This window comes from Dromaius novaehollandiae, chromosome 1 (assembly GCF_036370855.1).
Source record: "Dromaius novaehollandiae isolate bDroNov1 chromosome 1, bDroNov1.hap1, whole genome shotgun sequence".
Lineage (NCBI taxonomy): Eukaryota > Metazoa > Chordata > Aves > Casuariiformes > Dromaiidae > Dromaius > Dromaius novaehollandiae.
Window position 1 is genome coordinate 41,224,865 of NC_088098.1, and position 18,697 is coordinate 41,243,561.

The 18,697-nt window shown below is 38.5% G+C and overlaps 1 protein-coding gene across 4 annotated transcripts in view; it reads left to right on the plus strand.

The window, feature by feature from the left end:
* Nucleotides 1–18,697, plus strand: part of ACSS3 (acyl-CoA synthetase short chain family member 3) — a 92,101-nt gene that overhangs the window by 34,260 nt on the left and 39,144 nt on the right. For all 4 annotated transcript variants that reach the window (XR_010388557.1, XM_064509593.1, XM_064509597.1 and 1 more), the window contains exon 8: nt 10,802–10,953. Coding sequence is in view for 3 of the 4 variants with exons in the window: in XM_064509593.1 (XP_064365663.1) it covers nt 10,802–10,953 (152 nt within the window). In the remaining variant the exon portion in view is untranslated. The remainder of the gene's footprint in view (nt 1–10,801; nt 10,954–18,697) is intronic.

Genomic DNA, 18,697 nt, shown 5'->3' on the forward strand with positions numbered 1-18,697 from the left:
TTTTTTTTGTGAACACAGCTAAATCTAGTCTAAAGTAAAGCCCAGATCACATCTAATGGAGATGTAAAGAGCCTTGGCATTAAATCATTTGATTTGCTAATCTGTTCTAATTCACCTCACTACTTGCTCTGTAAACAACGTCTGGGACACCATATGTGTTCATTCATGTTTCATGTTACTCTTCGACATGGTACCAGCACATGTAGTAGGAAGAAGACTGGCAATGTCTAATAGGCACTATCTGCTGCTCTGTCTGGCACCTGTGTATGTTGCTTTATGCACAGTTGTGGTGTTTATCATTTTCATAATGCATATAAGGCAAATGTGAAGTAAACACACTACAACATTTAAAAGCAAAGCAAATTTTGAAATCTTAAAAATGTGCTTTGAATTTGGTCTTAGTGGTTTCAGTATTTTTCTTCTGTTCATTGAAAGACTGTGAGTAGTGTGTTAAGCAGTTCTATGAAACAGAGAATGAGATTTGGTCAGGATTGTTTTCCTTTGCATCACTTTGTGATAAGATCTGAGGCAAATAACTTTGTTTTTCAGTTGCTAAACATTGATTTGCTTTTCAGTAACCTCTCAAGAAAGCAGGTTTGCAAAACAAGTTTTTTTTTTAATTAAGTATTGAAGTACACAAAGTGATAACAATAATGCATAAGATTGATAACAATAATGCATAAGATTTTTTTTTCTAAGAATCTAAAAGATAGAGAAGCTTGGATACCTTAATATTCTCTTTTCTGGGGAAAACTTAAACAAATGGTTATTCTTAATTTGAAACTCAATTTACTTTCTGGCCAGATAAAGTTTACCTGCTTACTAGATCAGTATACAGCTTGAAAGCTTGCGCTGAATGCATAATCAAAATCTGTGATGCCGTGAATATCTACAGTGTAACTATGGCAATAAAAATTAGCCATTCATTTGAGAATGTCTGTGTGTATGCTTAGCTCTTTCTTGAAGAGTATGTTGGAATCCTCTTGCTTCTGTGACTATGACTCACCTTGAAACTGAGAGCTTTTGACTCAACAAGTGTCAGCTTGCTGATAGCAGTAGAGATATTCTAAGTGCATGATACAGCTGTGTACTGGAGCACATGATGGAGTGGAACATATAATTTCTGTAGGATATTAGAAGGTAACTTTAGGACACTACAAGTTAAAAGTAATAAAAAACTAAATAGTTTTTTTTTTAAAGGAGGAAGGAGATCAGCAGCAACAGTAGGGCCAAGTCTTAGAGAAAGGAAAGAGCAGAATTCAAGAGGAACAGATAAGTGAGTGAACATGTTAAACGTATGAGGTCGACTCTTGCAAAAAGTATCCCTTAGTAAGTAAATGCATCTGTACATGGAAATGGGGCTACAGTAGTTTCCCATGATTCATATGTTCATATAGGAATATAGACACATAGATTTGTATAGATAAATAGAAAAAAATGTCCAGAGGAACTAACATTTGCCTGTGTGCATACTTGAAGTTGCAGATAAATTGAGATGCAGTGATGGATGCATGATGCTTTGTAGTAAATATTGTACAGCTGTCTTGTACCTTTTGCTCATCCCAGAGCTCATGTGTGTCATATTCTTCCTGTATGTTGTTCGTTTATACAGCACAAACATAGAGACATCTGTGAGAACTCCTAAAAGTTCACTGAATAACTCTAGGTCTGATTTTTAACATTTTGAGATAAGTCATCTAGGCTCAGTTAACTGCTTATGAAAAGAAAGAGATTACTGCAGCATTCTTTCTGTTGCTAATAAAAAGATATTTTTTCCTGTTAGGGAGAGAAACAGGGCATTCATTTTGTATTATTTTAACAACCTGAACAAGGGGAGCAAGCCTTGGCTCTGAAAAATTAACTAAACTATTCATGGTTTTGGTTCTGAGGTAGAAAGACTGAGGAAGAACAGTCTCTCTATTAAATACAGGTTGCACAAAACTCCATTTGTCCCTGTCCTGTTAGACTGTTACACACTAGAGTATGTAAAGATCTTGTGAAAACTTTGGAAATGTAGTATTCTTAAGCAAAAAAAAAAAAAAATATATATATATATATACTTACTTTGAGCTTGTCCCGCTGTCTGGAAGTAAAGGCTTAACAAGATTTGTGGATCTGTAGGCTATATTTAAGTACTACCATGCTGTCCTTCAATCTTGAATCTACCTTCCTAGCAACTTAAATGATTCATGTCAGTAATTGTGGCTAATATGTATGTTCGAGATTTATGAAGCAGAAGCATGTTCTAGGAAACATATTCTTTGCTAAACTTGCACTTGATGACGTTTTTAGTGTTGGAAAATCTGGATCAATATGCGAGGTTAATTTTCTGGTATATAGCTCCACATGAGGTAGAGAAGCTTGTTTTTTACGTTACTTGGATTTACTCATACAGGATTGACCTCCTGGACAAAGTTGGAAGTTAGACAACCACCTGTACGCTCTCTGTAATGCACTGGTGCTAGTGTTCGTTACTGATCCCACTGATGGCAGTCAGGCTCTGTAAGGTATTGATTAAAATACAATTTATTGGAGTTAACACTGGAAGGAAAAAGAGGATAGATAATCTTAGGGCCATTCAGATGTTGGGAATCCCAATTGGTGCAGCATCGGATAGACCTCCAGTCAGGGCACAGCGTGCTGTGCATATTCATCTGGAGTGGTTTGCCAGCTTTATGGTCTTTATAGCTCTTAGAGGATTTTCTTAGAAGTAAACAGTTCTACTCATCTTTTCTACTGTCAAGGAAAATGATGTTCACATGAGAAAATGCAGCTTTACTTCAAGATAAAGACAAGGACAGGCAGGTGGCAAAATCTCTAGCACCAGGTGCTACCTGCAGACTCCTCCATTATGATTAGCCAGCCAGGTTTATCCAAGCCAAGGGATATGTGCAGCATAGCATGGGCCTGAAGGCCGAGTTGTATGTGCGGTGCGGTACGGTACAGGATAGCATAGCATAAGCATAGCATAGCACAGCACAGGCCTGTGCTGGTCAGGTCAGCTCATAGGCAGATCACTAACTCCTTGATGTACAATACTCTTCCGGATAGGATCACTATGGCTCTCACTTCTGTTTCTGTAGTACAGAACATATGAAATAGTAAATTGTTGACTGTTTAGACTAAAGACATTGTAGACTAAATGCTAATTTGTCTGCTATGGTTTATATGAGTGTGAGTTATATTAACATATACTGCTAGGAGCTGGTCCTTACCATGTCCATGTGTGTTGCAAGTGTGCATTCTCATGTGCACATGTGCCTTCATAAAGGAAGTCTAAATGCTGTGTATATATATACCTATATAGATATTAGTCTCTTTTCTTCCCCCCTCATATGTGTAAGAATGTTCCTTACATTTCTAAATATATTTAATTGTCCACAGTTTTTGGATGATTTGTTCAACTGTTACATCCACTAGGCAAGAAATATTGCTTTGATTTTTTTGGATTTTAGAATCCTGCTTTATGAATAATAGCATCTTCTTTAGGCCCTTTCTAATAAATTTTGGAGGCAGTGAACGCATCACATGTATATTTTGAGTGTGTTGACACTAAATCTTTGAGCTCAGCTGAAATTTGGAGAAGAAAGAAATTCAGCTCTTTTTTAGGCTGATTTTATAGCTTGCACAATTTAGTTAATGTTGGGTACTTTTCAAACCCTATCTTCATCTTTATCTCAATTTCATTTCCAAATGCTCATGTAATTCTGGTATACTATTTTTAGTGCTTCAGTGGCTTCAACATTTCTACTAATAGAAAAGTTACAAGTGACTTTCATTAGGAAAATGAAAAGAAAATAGAAAAAAATAGAAATAACTAGCTCATATTCCTTTTTGGGTTTAATTCTGTTATAAAAGAATTCCGTTTTGTATTTTGTCTGGAAGAAAACAGTGATTTCCCACTGGATTCATAGAATTTTAAGGCCAGCAGGGACCATTGCAGTTGACTTCTCTGACACACCGCATAGTACAGAGTGAAAACTTCTCCCTGTAGCAGAAATATACGTTTATAGAATCAAATATCACATTAGCCTGGGTATTAAATTATTATAGTCTAATTAATGTTTAAACACCTAATAGATGTTAATTTGATTCTTCATTCCAAAGGGATTAATTTATCACCTGCATTCTAGTTAAGTAGAAGAGGAGAGTACTGTGGGAAAAATTGCGGTTTCTCAGAGATAAATGAAGGAAAAGATTTTGATAGTTTTGTAGTAGCTATTCTTGACCACTGATAAAATGGTCACATAGTAGTTGTTGCATGCATTTGCCAGAAGTAAACAGGATTGCTAAAATTAGTACTGCGTTGAAGGAGTTTTCGTTCTAGCAGATGCGGAGTAAGACGGGAAGAAATGGGGGAAAGTGAACTGTTCCATCAGTAGTCTCTACTACATAGTCATCTTATAATAAAGTTTTATATTTGTGTGGATGTTTGGGGATCAGGATGGATATTGTCATTATTAAAGTAGCTCTGAATTTAAAATGTGTTGTTTCTGGAAAATAAAAAAGGTAAAAAAGCCATATTTCTTTAAAAATACATTTTAAAGAAAAAGCAGAGTTAATATCTGGTTGACCTACATGTCTGGTTTGTGATTTTGCTCTCAGTGAGATCATTATTCATCAGTAACAGTACCTTTCCCATTTTTCTCTCTAAGAAGCCCCCCTGAGTCTTCAGACAATGCTTATGACATCAGTGACTTCTTTTTGAGGATTAAAAATGTGAAGAAAAGGAAGGATTCTGTACAAAAAGGGAGAAAAATAATGTTTATGAAGAAGGGTAGCATATAATTTTCTCCCTGTTCAGAAGATTGTCTTAATGGTGAATATTCATAAATTGTAGTTAGAGTTTCCCCTAAAGGTAGCCACAATACCAACAGTTGTGAGGTTTTGGGTTAGGGTATATCGGGGAAAAAACACATCCCCTCTGCTCAGGGACAACCACTGTTGCATATGAATGGGACTGATTTCTTACCCTTATTTCTTAAAGTGATCTGTTTATTTTTAAATTACTTAAGTGACAATTTGTCATTTTAACAATTGCTATGGAAACTACATGCTTTCAGTTTTCTCTTGGTATAACACCATTGTCAGGAATGTGAAAACAGTGATGAATTCCTTTGAACACAGCAAATTTTTTTTTAATTATTTTTTTCTTTCCCAATCTGTCCTGGATTGTTTTTCTTCAAGGCATGACAAACTTCAGATATGAATAACCTACTTGAAGTCTCACGGCCCACTCTGGGTTGCTCTTGCTGATGGCATCCCAAACTGTAAGCAACAGGGCAGGTGAAGAGACAGTTTAGTTTCTGCCTCTGGTGACAGAAAAAAAACCAGCATTGTAGTTACTGCAATACTTCGAATTTTGTGTTGAGGCTCGGGTGAGGAAGAGGATGCCCATATTAGCCAAGGAACCATGCATTAAGGGCTTGTTTTGAGTGGTCTGCGACAGCGAAGGGGCTACTGGCCCACACAGAGCTGTAGCAAGGCCTTGCTGTGCACTTGCAGCCCTCCCACACTCTCTTCTCTCCCAGTCACTGCTGTTGCAACAAATCTGCAGCCTGCACAGCAGCAGCAACAGGAGGGGCCCAGCTATAAAATTATGCTCACTTGGCACATTCCTTAGGAGCTGAGGGACATCTGGCCTTGTTATAGTTCTTGTAAGCCCGTTATCACCAGCTTACAAAAGAGAGCACTGTCTCTGGAGTTTGCCAGATCTGTCTTCTTTCTGCCATCATTCAGACTGGTTATTTTTGTGGAGCAATTCAGTAGGTACGTGTCATCTCAGTTCACAGTGGAGGTTTGGCAGCAGGGCCAGCAGCAGGATGAATGCCTGTATGGCTATTTCCTTTTGAATCCTGCTATCTTTTGAATTTCAGCCATTTTTAGTGGCAATGAGTTCCGTGTATAATATTCAGTATTCCTCTTCTTAATTTTTCATTTGATATCTTTAATTGAATGGCTTCTTGTTGTCAGGAGGCGGATAGAAAGGAAATGGCTGAGCTGTTATTGATGCATAATTGGTTGTTTTATCATAGCTCCTATTATATGTCTTTTTCACCAGTAATCCATCCTGTTGGCTTTTGACTTTCTCAGTAGGAGAATTTTTTTATACCGTTGATCGTTCTTGCTGCCTGACTGTGAATCTCCTTTCATAATCATGCATCATCCATCAACACACCATGCCTGAGGATGTCTTGTCAGTTAGCAGACATTTGATAAATTTCATGTTCAACCTGGCTGCTTCCAGAAAGATGTTCCTGTCGGTCTTTCTGAGAGTCATTATTGGATGTTGTCAAAGGCAAGAGGCTCTTCTGCTTGAATCCTACCAGTTGATATGCGAAGTGTCTGTTCCTACTTGTTTTTAAATCAGGAGAGACAGGTCGGTCGGTCTGTCTGTCTGTCTCTCTGACTGCCTTACTCTTGTTTACCATACTCTCAGTTCATGCCAACCACAGATGATATTGCCAGTGATCTTTTTTTATATATTTCCATCTACATTATTGATGCAAATGTTGAATAGTCATCAGGTCTCAAACTGATCCTGGCAGAAATGCAGTGGAAGCATCCCATTTGCTAATATTCCCCAACTGACTCAGCAATCTGTCACCATATTCTGAATCCAATTACTCGGTGCTTTATTTTTTACAATGCTAACTTTTTAAAAATTGAAATTGCATGTGGTAATAAACCTCTCAAGGCTTTTTGCAGTACTACTAAAATTTTTCATATGATGAATGAGAGCTGTCTTTGGCAATTTCATGTATAGTTTTTGGGGGGCTCTGAAATTAATGTGCATTGTCTCAGATTTGTTTTGTTTATGTCATTTTTTGTTTATGCATTTGCTAAACTGCAAACACCTGCCAAGGCATGGGAGAGGTTTTTTTGCAGGCTCAGTAACAATATTTTACAGATAGGCCTGGTTTTTTTTCCTAAATGAATTTTTTAAGTGACACCTTATCCCTTGGGAATTATCCCCTAACCATTGTCAGTGGGATTTCCTACTCTTTTCCTTAAACTGTTTGCTTTATTTGTGTTTTTTCCTAGATCTGAGAATTGTCTGTGCTTTTCCAAACCCGAGCTTTTCTGGCCTGCCTGTTAAAAACACTGTCAGCCTGTCGGGGTCCTACATGCACCCCTTCCCACACACCTCGTAGAGTTTAGCTCCATGTGCTCAAGATGCTCTGCGGTGCTCAACTCAGGGTTTGGCATGGCCTGAGCTAATGGTCAGGGAGCAGCAAGAGTGGGCTCCTCTGCAAGGGAAAGTGAGCTGGGAGCCAGAATGGACGGCAAGGCAGGTAGGGCTGTCCCCCCATACCTGAACAAGCAGAGCAGAGCAGGTCTGGTGGTGACCACCTTAGCAAAGCTGGCCTTGAGCACAGGCAGCCAAATGCCTCACAGGGTGTTAGTGCACTCAGGCCCTGACCTTTTATGGGCTCTGGAAATTTTCAGTTGGTTAAAAACTACAGGCCATGTTCTTATTGGCAGACTAACCAATTTCAGATTGCTCCACAGTTAGGCTTTTTTTTCTGTCCAAGATGATTACAAATGGTGCAACTTTGGTTACATAATGGGAATTTGGAAATTTTTACATTTGAGTCCATTTATTTTAGTGTAAGCTAGTGATGCGGGTTTGAACTACTAACCAGATGGTTGCAGATCTGCAGGTATAGTGAACATGACATAGAGATGACATAAACTTGAAGAGCAGGTTTTCTAAGGGAAAAGAGATACTGAGATTGGAACACTTGGGTGAATTCATGAAAGCTGTGATGAATAAGTGTGTGAGAGACAGGTTAAAGACAGAGAGTCTGATGAAAGAGCTTTCTTCAGGAACTATGCATTACATAACAGGAAGGACATTGCCGTGCTGAAAAAGTGAGTTATTTCCTTTTGCCTTTTTTGGGGGGGAATCTAGGATAGACTATTAGCAAAGAGAGATTTTGGCAGTGGTGATACTCCTCCATGCTTCTTTTTCTGGGAATCATTATTTCTTTTGTTCAGTTTCTCCCTGCTTTCTTCTCACTGCCTGCTCCATCTTTAAAAAAACAAAACAAGCCCCCCACACCTTTCCACTTGTGCATTTTGTTTTGTCTTTTTTTTTTTTTTTTTTTTTTTTTTTGCCTTTTATGGTCTTCTTCCACTGCAGAACTCCTCCCACCACAGGACTGCGAAGCCAGTGTACCTGTCTGGCCTTGTGAGTCTTGTATTCTTTGAATTTGCCAAATGGTTCATTGGTGTTTTTGCCAGCTTTTGGGCATAGCTGGATACAGAACAAGTGCAGGGGAGTTTGCAGGGGGGTAAGGCAGGTGTGCAAGGGGGAAAGGGAAGAATTCATGGGAGCCTGTCTCAGAGCCAGTGGACTGGTTTTGAAGTTGAGACAAGGCAGGGTATTTCAAAAAGGTGAGGCTTTAGTAAAAACACTATCTCCTCTTCAGAAGGTAGGGTGAAAAGCACTGGAAAATGGGATAGGTGGGTTCAAACTCCCTTTAGGCCCCATCTGGCCTATGTCCTCAGACTATTGTGGCCACGAGGCTGTGTTTCGAAAGACAACCTTCTTTTTTCTTTTAAGTGTCTGCTTTTGGGAAGTATGCTGCGCTCTGAATCCTGAGTGGAATAAGGTGCCTCAGTTGCATAAGGAGACATCAGATATCTCCCCCCGCACAGTTGGTTTCCTGCTGGCTGACTCCAGGTTGTGGCAGGAGCTCTGAGTCTGTGCTTCGTGGAGGGAGCGTGAGATGCAGCTCTTAGGTATTGTGAATCCCTTGGCAGGGGTCAGATGACTGCTTTTTAAGGACTGCGATGTTTAGTTCCCAGCCAGCAGTTGCTTTCTCACTCTTTTTATTAATCTGCATATGAAAGACATTCCTCCTCCTCCTCCTTCGCTGCAGCAGAGGGTTGCTTTTTGTCCCCTATGTCCCTTCTGCTAAGTACTTCCATACGCAGCAATGAATTTGCATAATATTTGGGCAGTGATGGAGGAGGAGGGGTGTTTTATACCTGCTTGTTTGCATCTAAATGTGCACATGAATGGACATGTGTACATCCAAGGGGACGTGCAAGGGTTGTGGTGTGGATGGAGGTGTGTTAGAACTGTGCTGGTGGTCAGCGGAGCAACCTAATGTGCAAAAATACCTTGTTTGCTTTAAAGCAGAATCCTGGCCTTCAGATCACAGTGTAGTGAATCTAGTAGTAGAAGAACAATGAAATAGTACCTCTCCAATGCAGTTTGTTTATATGAATTTGTGGTGTTATTTATCATCTATTATATGAATCTATTATATGTATCTTTCATATCTGAGGACAAAAATCGTTTGCTAGCTGTTGAAGATTGGAGGCAAACATGATTAGTGTATATTTTCATAACACTGTTTTGCTAGTGCCTTATTATTGGTATGAAAATAGTGAATTTAGCAAATTCTTCAAGGTACTCTAATGCCCCTCTCCTTTTGCATCTTGTCAATAGAAAAGAATTACACAGTTTTGTGTACTATTTTTTTCCACTGAACCTGTTAATCTATCTATTGTATTGTTTGTTTTATTGCAAATTGTCTCCTGTGTTGGAAAAAAAAGTACATTTGGTTTGTTGAAAGCACACACAAAGATTGCTAGTTATGAATTGTAAGTTGTGCCTGCAGCTCTTTTGAATGTAATGAAAGACATGAATGTGAATGAGACTTGTTAGGAAAGACATATTCCAAATTTGCATTTACACAGGGATGGTGGAGATACAAATTTGTTTTGTGACTAGTGTAGTGCTATAAAGATGGTGACATTTGCGATAGTGAAACTTTCTCTGTATTTGTGACTTCTTGCATAAAGCACTGGCAAGTCGTGTTTGCAATTTGACAACATATGTCTCTCCTCACTTGTCTGTAGGCTCTGTCAAAGTTTATCTTCCTAATGTGGCCTTTCTAGTGAAAAGGTTATGACAATACCTACAGAGCTAAAGCTCATTCTACTTTAACATCTCTTCATCATTTAAAAATAAACGTATGTGGAGCAGTTCATTCACTACAGTAATTACATACAATAAGATTGTGATTATATCATCTTGTGCCACCTGCTTTTCATATTTGCAGCACAGCAGAAGATTATTTTTGATTATTTTTGTTATTATTACTTACCATTAGATGATTTGTGACATCTAATTACTTCTGTTTACCGTTCTGAATATTCCCTGTAGCTCAAGCCTACGTTTAGTTTTTAAAGAAATAGTAGTATGGTAGCGCACTAAAACAGAAAAGGGCTTCTTTGGCTTCTCTCCAGTCTTTATGTGCAGTAGTGGCACAGAGGTGCCAAGAAGCCAGTTGTAAGCAGCTTGCTGGGAATTTTTCCAGAGCTGGGAGGAAATTTCTAGGTAACAAAGAGCTGGGCATTATCTCTAGGCCTGTGCACAAGGCATATAGCTGAGGTGCTGCTGGGTCAAGAAGATCCTAGTTCAGTGGGACTCTCAATGTTTTACAGTGTTTCATGATAAGAGTAGAAGTACACATAGCCCCCTCTACTGCCAGTGTAGTAACAGCCCTTTTGTGGCTCTCTTTCCATATGCCTATCCATTTATCCTATTTTTTTCAGTAGCAGTTAGTCTGTGCTGCGTTCATTTGAGAGTTTGTGCCCAAAGCCTGTAAATTTATTTCTCTAACAAGTGAATACGCTTAATGTAACAAAAGCTTCTTTAAAGTCTTGTTTGAAATTACTTCTGTTGCTGTGCTGCTGCTACTGTTATGTGTTCAAGTCTTGAACTGTCAAGGAATTATGAAGTATTTTTATCCTGTGACATTTTAAATTACTCTCTCCGTAGGGGAAGCCTGTGGGAACGCCAGATGCTGGTGCCTATTTCCGTGTGCTAGCAGAGCATGAAGTAGCTGCCGCCTTTACTTCACCAACCGCAATTAGAGCAATCCGTCAGCAGGACCCTGAGGCAGCTTTGGGAAAGCAGTACTCTCTGACAAGGTGAACTAAGGATACACTGGAAGTAGTTTCTTACAGAAATGGACTGGATGAACTAAGAATAGCCAAGGGTCTGGGGCTTTGCTCACCGCTGTATAGCAGAACACAAATGAATTCTTGACAATTTAGGTGCATTGGTATTTGTTTGTAAACTTACATTGATATTTTGGAGGAGATGCAAACTATTAAGAAGATTATGAGTCTAAAGTTAAGAATTCTTAGTGAGTTAGGATTGCTTGCTCGACCTTAATTTTACTCCACTGTGCTTATACCCTATAATACAGTCTTGGATTACATGATCCTGTACTGTTTTTCCACATGACCTCCCATTTCACTGAGTGCACAGATCTTCAGTGTTTGTTTAATCAGCAGCAAGTCAATGTTTTGTTTATCTCTGTTGTTCAGTTTCTGACTCCATAACTTAGTTACTGCTGATGGTTTATTCAAACCATGCTCTGAAGACAAAACTATTTGCTATCTCATACTGTTTTTAAAGTCTTTATCACTATACTATCTGCATGCTTCAAAAACATTACTGACTTCATCCTCACAAATCCCCTGTGAGATGAGAGAGTGGTATTATCCGTATTTTACAGATGGGAAGCCAAGGCACAGAGAGATTAAGGTCAAAGTCTTCTATTAATTTTGAATACCCAGTCTGAGCCACTTAAGTACCAGTATTTCAGAGTTCTTAGAGTTATGTAGCACTTTATATGGTTAAAATGCATCTCCTGCTGACTTCAGCTGCATCCGCGAGTGTTTTCTATTTCTACAAATCAAGCTTCAGAATTCCATCTCTGGAATTTTTGACTTGAATAATTTGCTCAGCAACAAGCAAAGGCTATGTCAGACTGTAGGCAGTATTCAGTCATAAAATCATCTTTTATCACAGTTGTCCAAAGAGAAAGGGAAGATGCAAAGCCATGTAGCTTAATTGGGCCTCAACTTTCTAAATTGCTCAGGAAAGTTTTATTCATTAATAAGCAGGATGTATTCCTGGGGTATTCGCTGCAAGTTCTTCATTAATTTCTTCCATCTGTTTTGAGTGCTATCGTCAGTCCTTCCCCCTCCTTGAAATGGGAGACAAACCCATTTGAGATTGTAAAGCACTACTCTTTTCTGATGTTTAGTGACAAGGAAGTGATTGATTGGTGTATCAGATGCTAGAAAACTTAATGGCTGTTGCCCAGCATCTTCTGGGCAATTACTAAAATGACTTAGTCCATCGTCAGAGTATTTGTTTTTTGGAAAATCTGCTAACAAACAGTACCTGTTCTGCAAGCTGCCTCATTTTCTGGCCAAAGGAGAATTTCAGATAAGTAAGAATCCTCTAACTGATATCATTTCCCCCAGACATAATAAGGTATTTCATCATTCCTATTCAGTGCCTAATTAATGACCTTCTCCGTTTATGTATAAATATGGTTGCCTCTTAAATCATTCAGCTTTGGGCCAAGTTATTCCCTAGTACCTGACATCTCCTTACTACATCTAGTGCAGAATTCAGTATCTAGGACAAAAAAAGGAAAAAGTCCAGTGACTGTTCCCTGACTGCCAGGATAGTGCACAAAGTCTTAAATTCCTCAGCAATCTTCCCGTATTTGGAGTCCCACTTCAGCTTTTAATTAACTTAATTTTTATGAACTGGTTAGGGTCTGTTTTTCCAAATGACTGGCAGCTGACAGTTGGGATTGAAATTGGGCCACAATTTAACAGATTAAATTAAGATATAAGTAATACTTACCGGTTCATGTCCCATAACCTAGTTGGCTCTATTGATCAATTGCAAATGTTCTGCCATTTTTTATTGAGGGAATCTAGAGATACTAGCTTTTTTATCTGATACGATTCCTCAGTATAACAGCTTAATGAAATTTTTACTAGTGTAGTTCAAACCTGTGAGCAAAGGCCTAGAGTGAGATGAGAGGTCAGTCATGTTTCTTACTGTCTGTCCTGCCTTTAGCCTGGAAATACCTGTTGCAATGAACTTCTCAAATGCTAAGCCTCATATTTGTCGTCAAATAGCAGTCCTATCAAAATAGAGTGACCTTCAAAATAAAAAATTACAAGTGTTCCAAAGGTGTTGCAACAGCCCAGAAGTTGGTTATAATATTATAATATTGTCATAAATTGTGCACTAGTCCTTTACATAGGTAAAGGATGAAACCTCTATGTGGTTATGACTTTACCCTCCAAAGATGCATATACACTAGGCTCCTTTCATTTCCTTCTGTCTTTCTTAACTAAGTGAAGAACCTGTGAAATAACAGTGGCCCTTTCTTCTTCCTGTTCAGATAAAGCCTGTACTGCACTGTACTGTACTGAGGGCTATGAGAAATGGATTCCTCTACTTGGTCATTTGCTGGCCTGGTCTGTGGTAAATGAAGCAGACAAGGAACTCTTAATTGCACAGTTCTCTTTCATCCTCAGAGCAGGTCTGGGAGTGTATGGAGTTCAAAGACACAATGGTTGTTGAACAAACCAAGGACAGTTTGGGAGAAACGTCATGTTCAGCTGGTCACTGTGCCATTAAATACTACCATGTAACACTTTAGAAGAAAGTCTGTGCTGGAAGCTTCACAGATAGTACTAATTACGGCAATTCCAAATGTTCTCAAATGGAACTTTAGTCATGTTCTTTGATGAAGTATGTTCTTTGGGTTCAGATCTGGGTATCTGAAAAGTATTCTATAATGTGAAATCAAGTTGGTGCTCATACGGTTGACCATATTTTTAGATCCGTCATACGTATCTTTGCAGTTTGGGCTGAGGGATAGCAGGTGACATGGCTGTACTCAGTATGGACCAGAAGTAGAGGTCATTTAATTTGTCTTTAAGTTTCACCAGATATTTTGTGGACAGCAGAGGAGTAGTCTCTCCTTATGTATTCATCAGTTATTTTCAACTTCACTTTGTGTTCTACCTTCAATTTCCACTCTCTTTGGCTAAATAATCTTTGCTGCTTTTCTAGTCTCACTATGCTCCTTGTCTCAAACATCTTCTTTCCTTTTCCCCAAAATTTAGCTCTTTCCTCAAGTTTAACGTGATATGGAGGGCACCAGTATGAAGAGTTATTGGTTGTACCTACACTCCTATGTAAAGTGCCCCTCAAAGCCAAAACTGGCATTATTTTTCTGTAGGAGCGTCATTGATGCCAGGTCTGGGTAGAAATTCCTTCAGGATTCAGAAAGGAAACACTGGGTCCATCCAGGGACTAAGGGAGGGGAGTGCCTAACTCTGTGATATGGACAGGTCCCAGGTCTCCAGCTCTGTCGTCTGCCTTTGGCGATTATGTTGGACAAAATAAGCAGTTGAAATTCAGTGTAGAAGGACTTTGATATTGCCTGGTTGTTGTCAGGTGGGATTTGCAGGCCACCTAACCTTGAGTTTAAGCACATACTACCTTAAAGAGACAATACAGAAGTTGGGTAAACTCTGCGTTCATGAAACTGGTTCAGAAGGTATAGCTGAAGCATAGGAGGCAAAGTGCCCTGCTCTCAGTTCTGGTCCTGAGGTCTGCTCTGCCTCTGAAATTATGCAGAGGCAGCGATTACAGAGGAAATCTGAGATTGCTAATATAATCCTTATGTGGGTATGCCCACAAGTGCAAATATTTATTTTTATAACTCATCCAGGTTTTATTGGACATTATTGGAATCAGTAGAAGAGAACTTGCGTAACAAAGGCCAATCTATGTCAGATTTTGTCATTTCTTCTATTTTTGTAGTATTTTGTTAGAGATAGATGAATATTTTGGTTGAAAAATTTCCCCACAAATTAAGAAATAAAAGTAACAACTGCATTTTGAAAGGAGGTCTTATAATGGGAAGAGCTGACAGCCTTAATTTATTTGTTCTGACAAAGTCTTTCTCCAGAATATAGATGATACATTTTTATTAAAAGTACATAAATTGCGTTAATGTGAAGGTTTTCCTTAAAAGTTTTAATCACGTAAAAGGACTATAGAACTGACATCATCTTGAAGTTTTGTGATTTGTTATTTCTCAGAAACCTGGATATCAAGATAAAGTTTGCTTATCATATAAGAAAGCAGAAGGGAAACAGATTTAGTACTATCACTTAATAAAAATATCTTAGGCTTTGATAGATGAGCTATTCCTTTTGGTTTGAACATAGTAAGAATTGCATCATTAGAATGAAGCAAATTATTCTGTTGATAAATGATCTGGAGCAAAATCTTTTAACCTGTACTCAAGGTTTCACTGGAAAATCTTCAAGAGTGCCAAAATGGAATACTTAGTTGCACATCTCCTAATCAGATATTTCTGCAGCGTCTCAGATGCAATGCCTTCAGGAGAGAAGCATCCAGAAAAAACACCACAATCTCAACTAGAAGGTGAAAATCATGCAGACCTGGTGAAGACACTGGCTTTCCGTTGTTGACAGCATCCTGCAGTTCTTGTTACAGCTCATTCATACTGACTGGAAGCTGTTGCAACAAACTATGTCAAGGGTTATGAAGCCTTAGAATAGTTGATTTGAAGCACAATTTGAAAGGACAGCAATTTATGTATCTGTGTAAAATTAAAGTTACTGTGCTTTGTGCAGTCTAAGATCTACCCAGTAGCTTGGAATTGAAGTTTAGGACTGCAGCACAATCCCTGTAATACACAGTTAGCATGGAATAGTGTATATGTGTAATACATATTAATGGGCTTACTGTAGAAAGAGATGTGAGACTACATTAAAAATGCACAGAAATAATGAGTATGAAGTGGACTGGTAACTTCTATTTTCTGTTCCATCACACAGGAATAGGAGAATATGAAATTAAAGTAGCAAATTCAGAATTTTTAGAAAGAAATACTTTCTCCTGTAATTTATAATCTGTCTTGCACATGCTGCTAGAGGATGTGATTGAGAGTCAGAATTTAGGAAGACTGAAGTACATTTTGCAGTCTTGTCTAGTACCCCCTGCCCTGTGCAGCTGTAGATCATTTCTGGCCATACCTGCTGGAATCCTGAGCAGAGTTCACCGAGATCCTTTGTGGAGCTCCCCTTTGCCTGCAGGATGAGAGTGATCTGTAGCGAGTGATCTGTAGCTGCTGGTGTGTGCTCTATCTCTCTGACTCTGTCACACAGCCCTCCAATGCTTGGATCCTCTCGACCAAGGTAAAATTAATTCAGGGAGGAGAACAAACAAAGAAACCAATGGAAGAAAATTATATGATCTCAAAACATTCAAGATTTTTTTGTAAAGAATATTTTTACAGGTTTTAATATCTGCAGTCTCTAGCTGCGTTAAGAATTAGTAAGAATTCTTTATTTCCAGTTTATATTAAGAAGTACAAGTGAACTTTCCTCATTGTTCTTTCAGAAAAAAAGCCTACTTAGCATGATGCAGACACAGCTTTTCTTTGTCAGGAAAAGCTGGTGTGTGCATTCTAGAACTAAAAATGGCTTTATGATCATTTAATCCAGAAAACTGTAGCTCACATTATTACCCATGCGAACCCATGAGTTGGTTGAAAATCCATTCTGAACTGAAGACAGTGGATTTTTTATCTGCATGTTCAGGTTCAGTGTGGTAACATTTTCCAAGATCTTTTGTAAGTGAACTGGCTTATAACTCTAGATGTGCAATAAGTTAATCTTCTTATAGGAAAGATGTTATTATGGCTACCTCTATCATCATTACTTCTGCTTAGTTCATAGATAAGACCGTTCTCAGGTTGCTATGTTTAGCCAGGGCAGGTTCCCCACTTTTCTGGTAAGAGTTCCCATGTGCTTCTATTGCTTGTGGATGTTTCTTTGCCTTTAGTCTAGCTATAGATCAATAAAGGGATCTAAAAGGCAGTAAACTCTTCAGTATCCTTCATCAAATTTTTGACCACTTGGCCAAACATTACAGTAAAAAAAGCTGCTTTTCAATTTTAGGGCACATGGCTTACTGCACTTCATGGTAGTTCATTCCATATTTTACTAATTTTGTCTTGGGATGTTGACTGTGCATACTCTCCTGCCTTGCCTCTATAGATTTAGTAGGTCACTAGTTCTCAGGCTGTGAGAGGCTGCCTTTTATGGTAGCAGGAACTGCCTGTCATCCAGAGAAGAGTGGGGTGAAAATATTCCATAAATTCTTTTTGGCTTGGGCAGCCTTGCTATGAGAAGTCTGTAATCTCCAAATGATAAGCCTTTGAAATTGAGAGGTTAATCTCTAGGCTTCTTCTTAGTGGTATTCCCAGTTCTGTAGTTGCATGGGCTGATCTGTGCATTTCCCTCACAAATTTCTGACACCTGTGGGTTAACTGCTCTGTCTTCTATCATAATTTCCTAAATTGTTTTCTGAATTTCATCTTTATGAGAAAATTAATCTAGTTTTCTTTATGAATGTCATGCCTCTGAAGTGAAATCTGTTTCATGCCCTCAGCATCTAAGAATGCTTTTTGTAGCCAGAAGTATACAGCTTTTTGGAACTCAACACAGTTCATGTCCATTGCTGAAGGACAGCAGTCCAGTCCTTTGTACAGCAGCTGTCTACAGACTTAATGGACTGTGTCAAGACTTACAATGAAACAAAATGTTGCTGAAATTGATCTGGCTGTGGTAGAGCATGCTGTGATCGTAACAGGGAGGCATTTTGGAGAAATGTTTTTAATCCCAGGGTCTGTTGCTGGGTGACCTGAAGCTCCATTCATATCTTAATTAGACATTATGTCATCTCAGAAGCCATGCGGATTGATGCAGTACTTGGCAGAGTGTTTCTGTTTCCATGACAGTTTTTACGAAATGTGTAGTCACCAGCAGAACAAGTGTACCTGTGGACTGTCACTCAAAGAAGAAAGAGATTATTTACTGGTAAACTGAGTTTTTCAGATATGGAGGCTGAATATATGTTTCCTTCTCACCTTCCCTCTCCTCTCAGTCCTTTGAGGCTTTAAATTGTCTCTCTGGGTAGAATGACAGTGCTGTCTTCTGTATGTCATATACCGAATATAGAGGGTTTAAGAGAGGGGAGACATGAGTGCGCCTTCTGGATGCTACAGAAGGGAAGCAGGTTCTTAGGTATGGAGTGATGGGGCATATGTGCATGTTAACTATGTATTTAGAATTGAAATTATTCTTTGTGACAGGATTGCCCCTGTTGGTTAAAAATAGGCATTGATGTGACTTCTTTTGATGTGTTTCAGAATTCTGTGCCAGTCTTTCTAGGAAGGAGCTGCAGTTTTCTGTTGTGATTTTTTTAAAAGTATAGGTCCTTACCTGTAAAAATAAAAAAGAGATTTTATGTCTCAAATTTCCCTCACTATTAAATTTTATTTCCCAAATGATGACTTTCTGTTTTAAAAACTTGCTTAAATAGAAACACATTTATACATGCAGAAAAATAAGAATGTCCCAAACTTTCATTCTTGATTTCGTTTTTCTGAGATGCAAGACTGTCCCTTCCAAGTTATATTGCAGTAAGTTAATCACTGTGTCTATAACTATCTTTTTAAACAATACCATAACAAAGTCTCCGTATTGTAGCTTAGTCGTGTTATTTATTGTTCTTATAGGATCTTGGATTTTGTTTTGTTTTGTTTGCCTTTATGTATTGTAATAAATGAGCCTTACCCTATTTGGAGTCTTAAAGGTAAAATACTCTCCAGTTGCCTTTTGGTCTTTGTACACTATAGAAGCCTAGAGAACTCATTTGTAGTAGATGTTTTTCTAGTAACAAGGGCCAAGGGAGATGAATACCATACTTTGCTACCCATAGAAACTGTGCTATTATAACACAGAT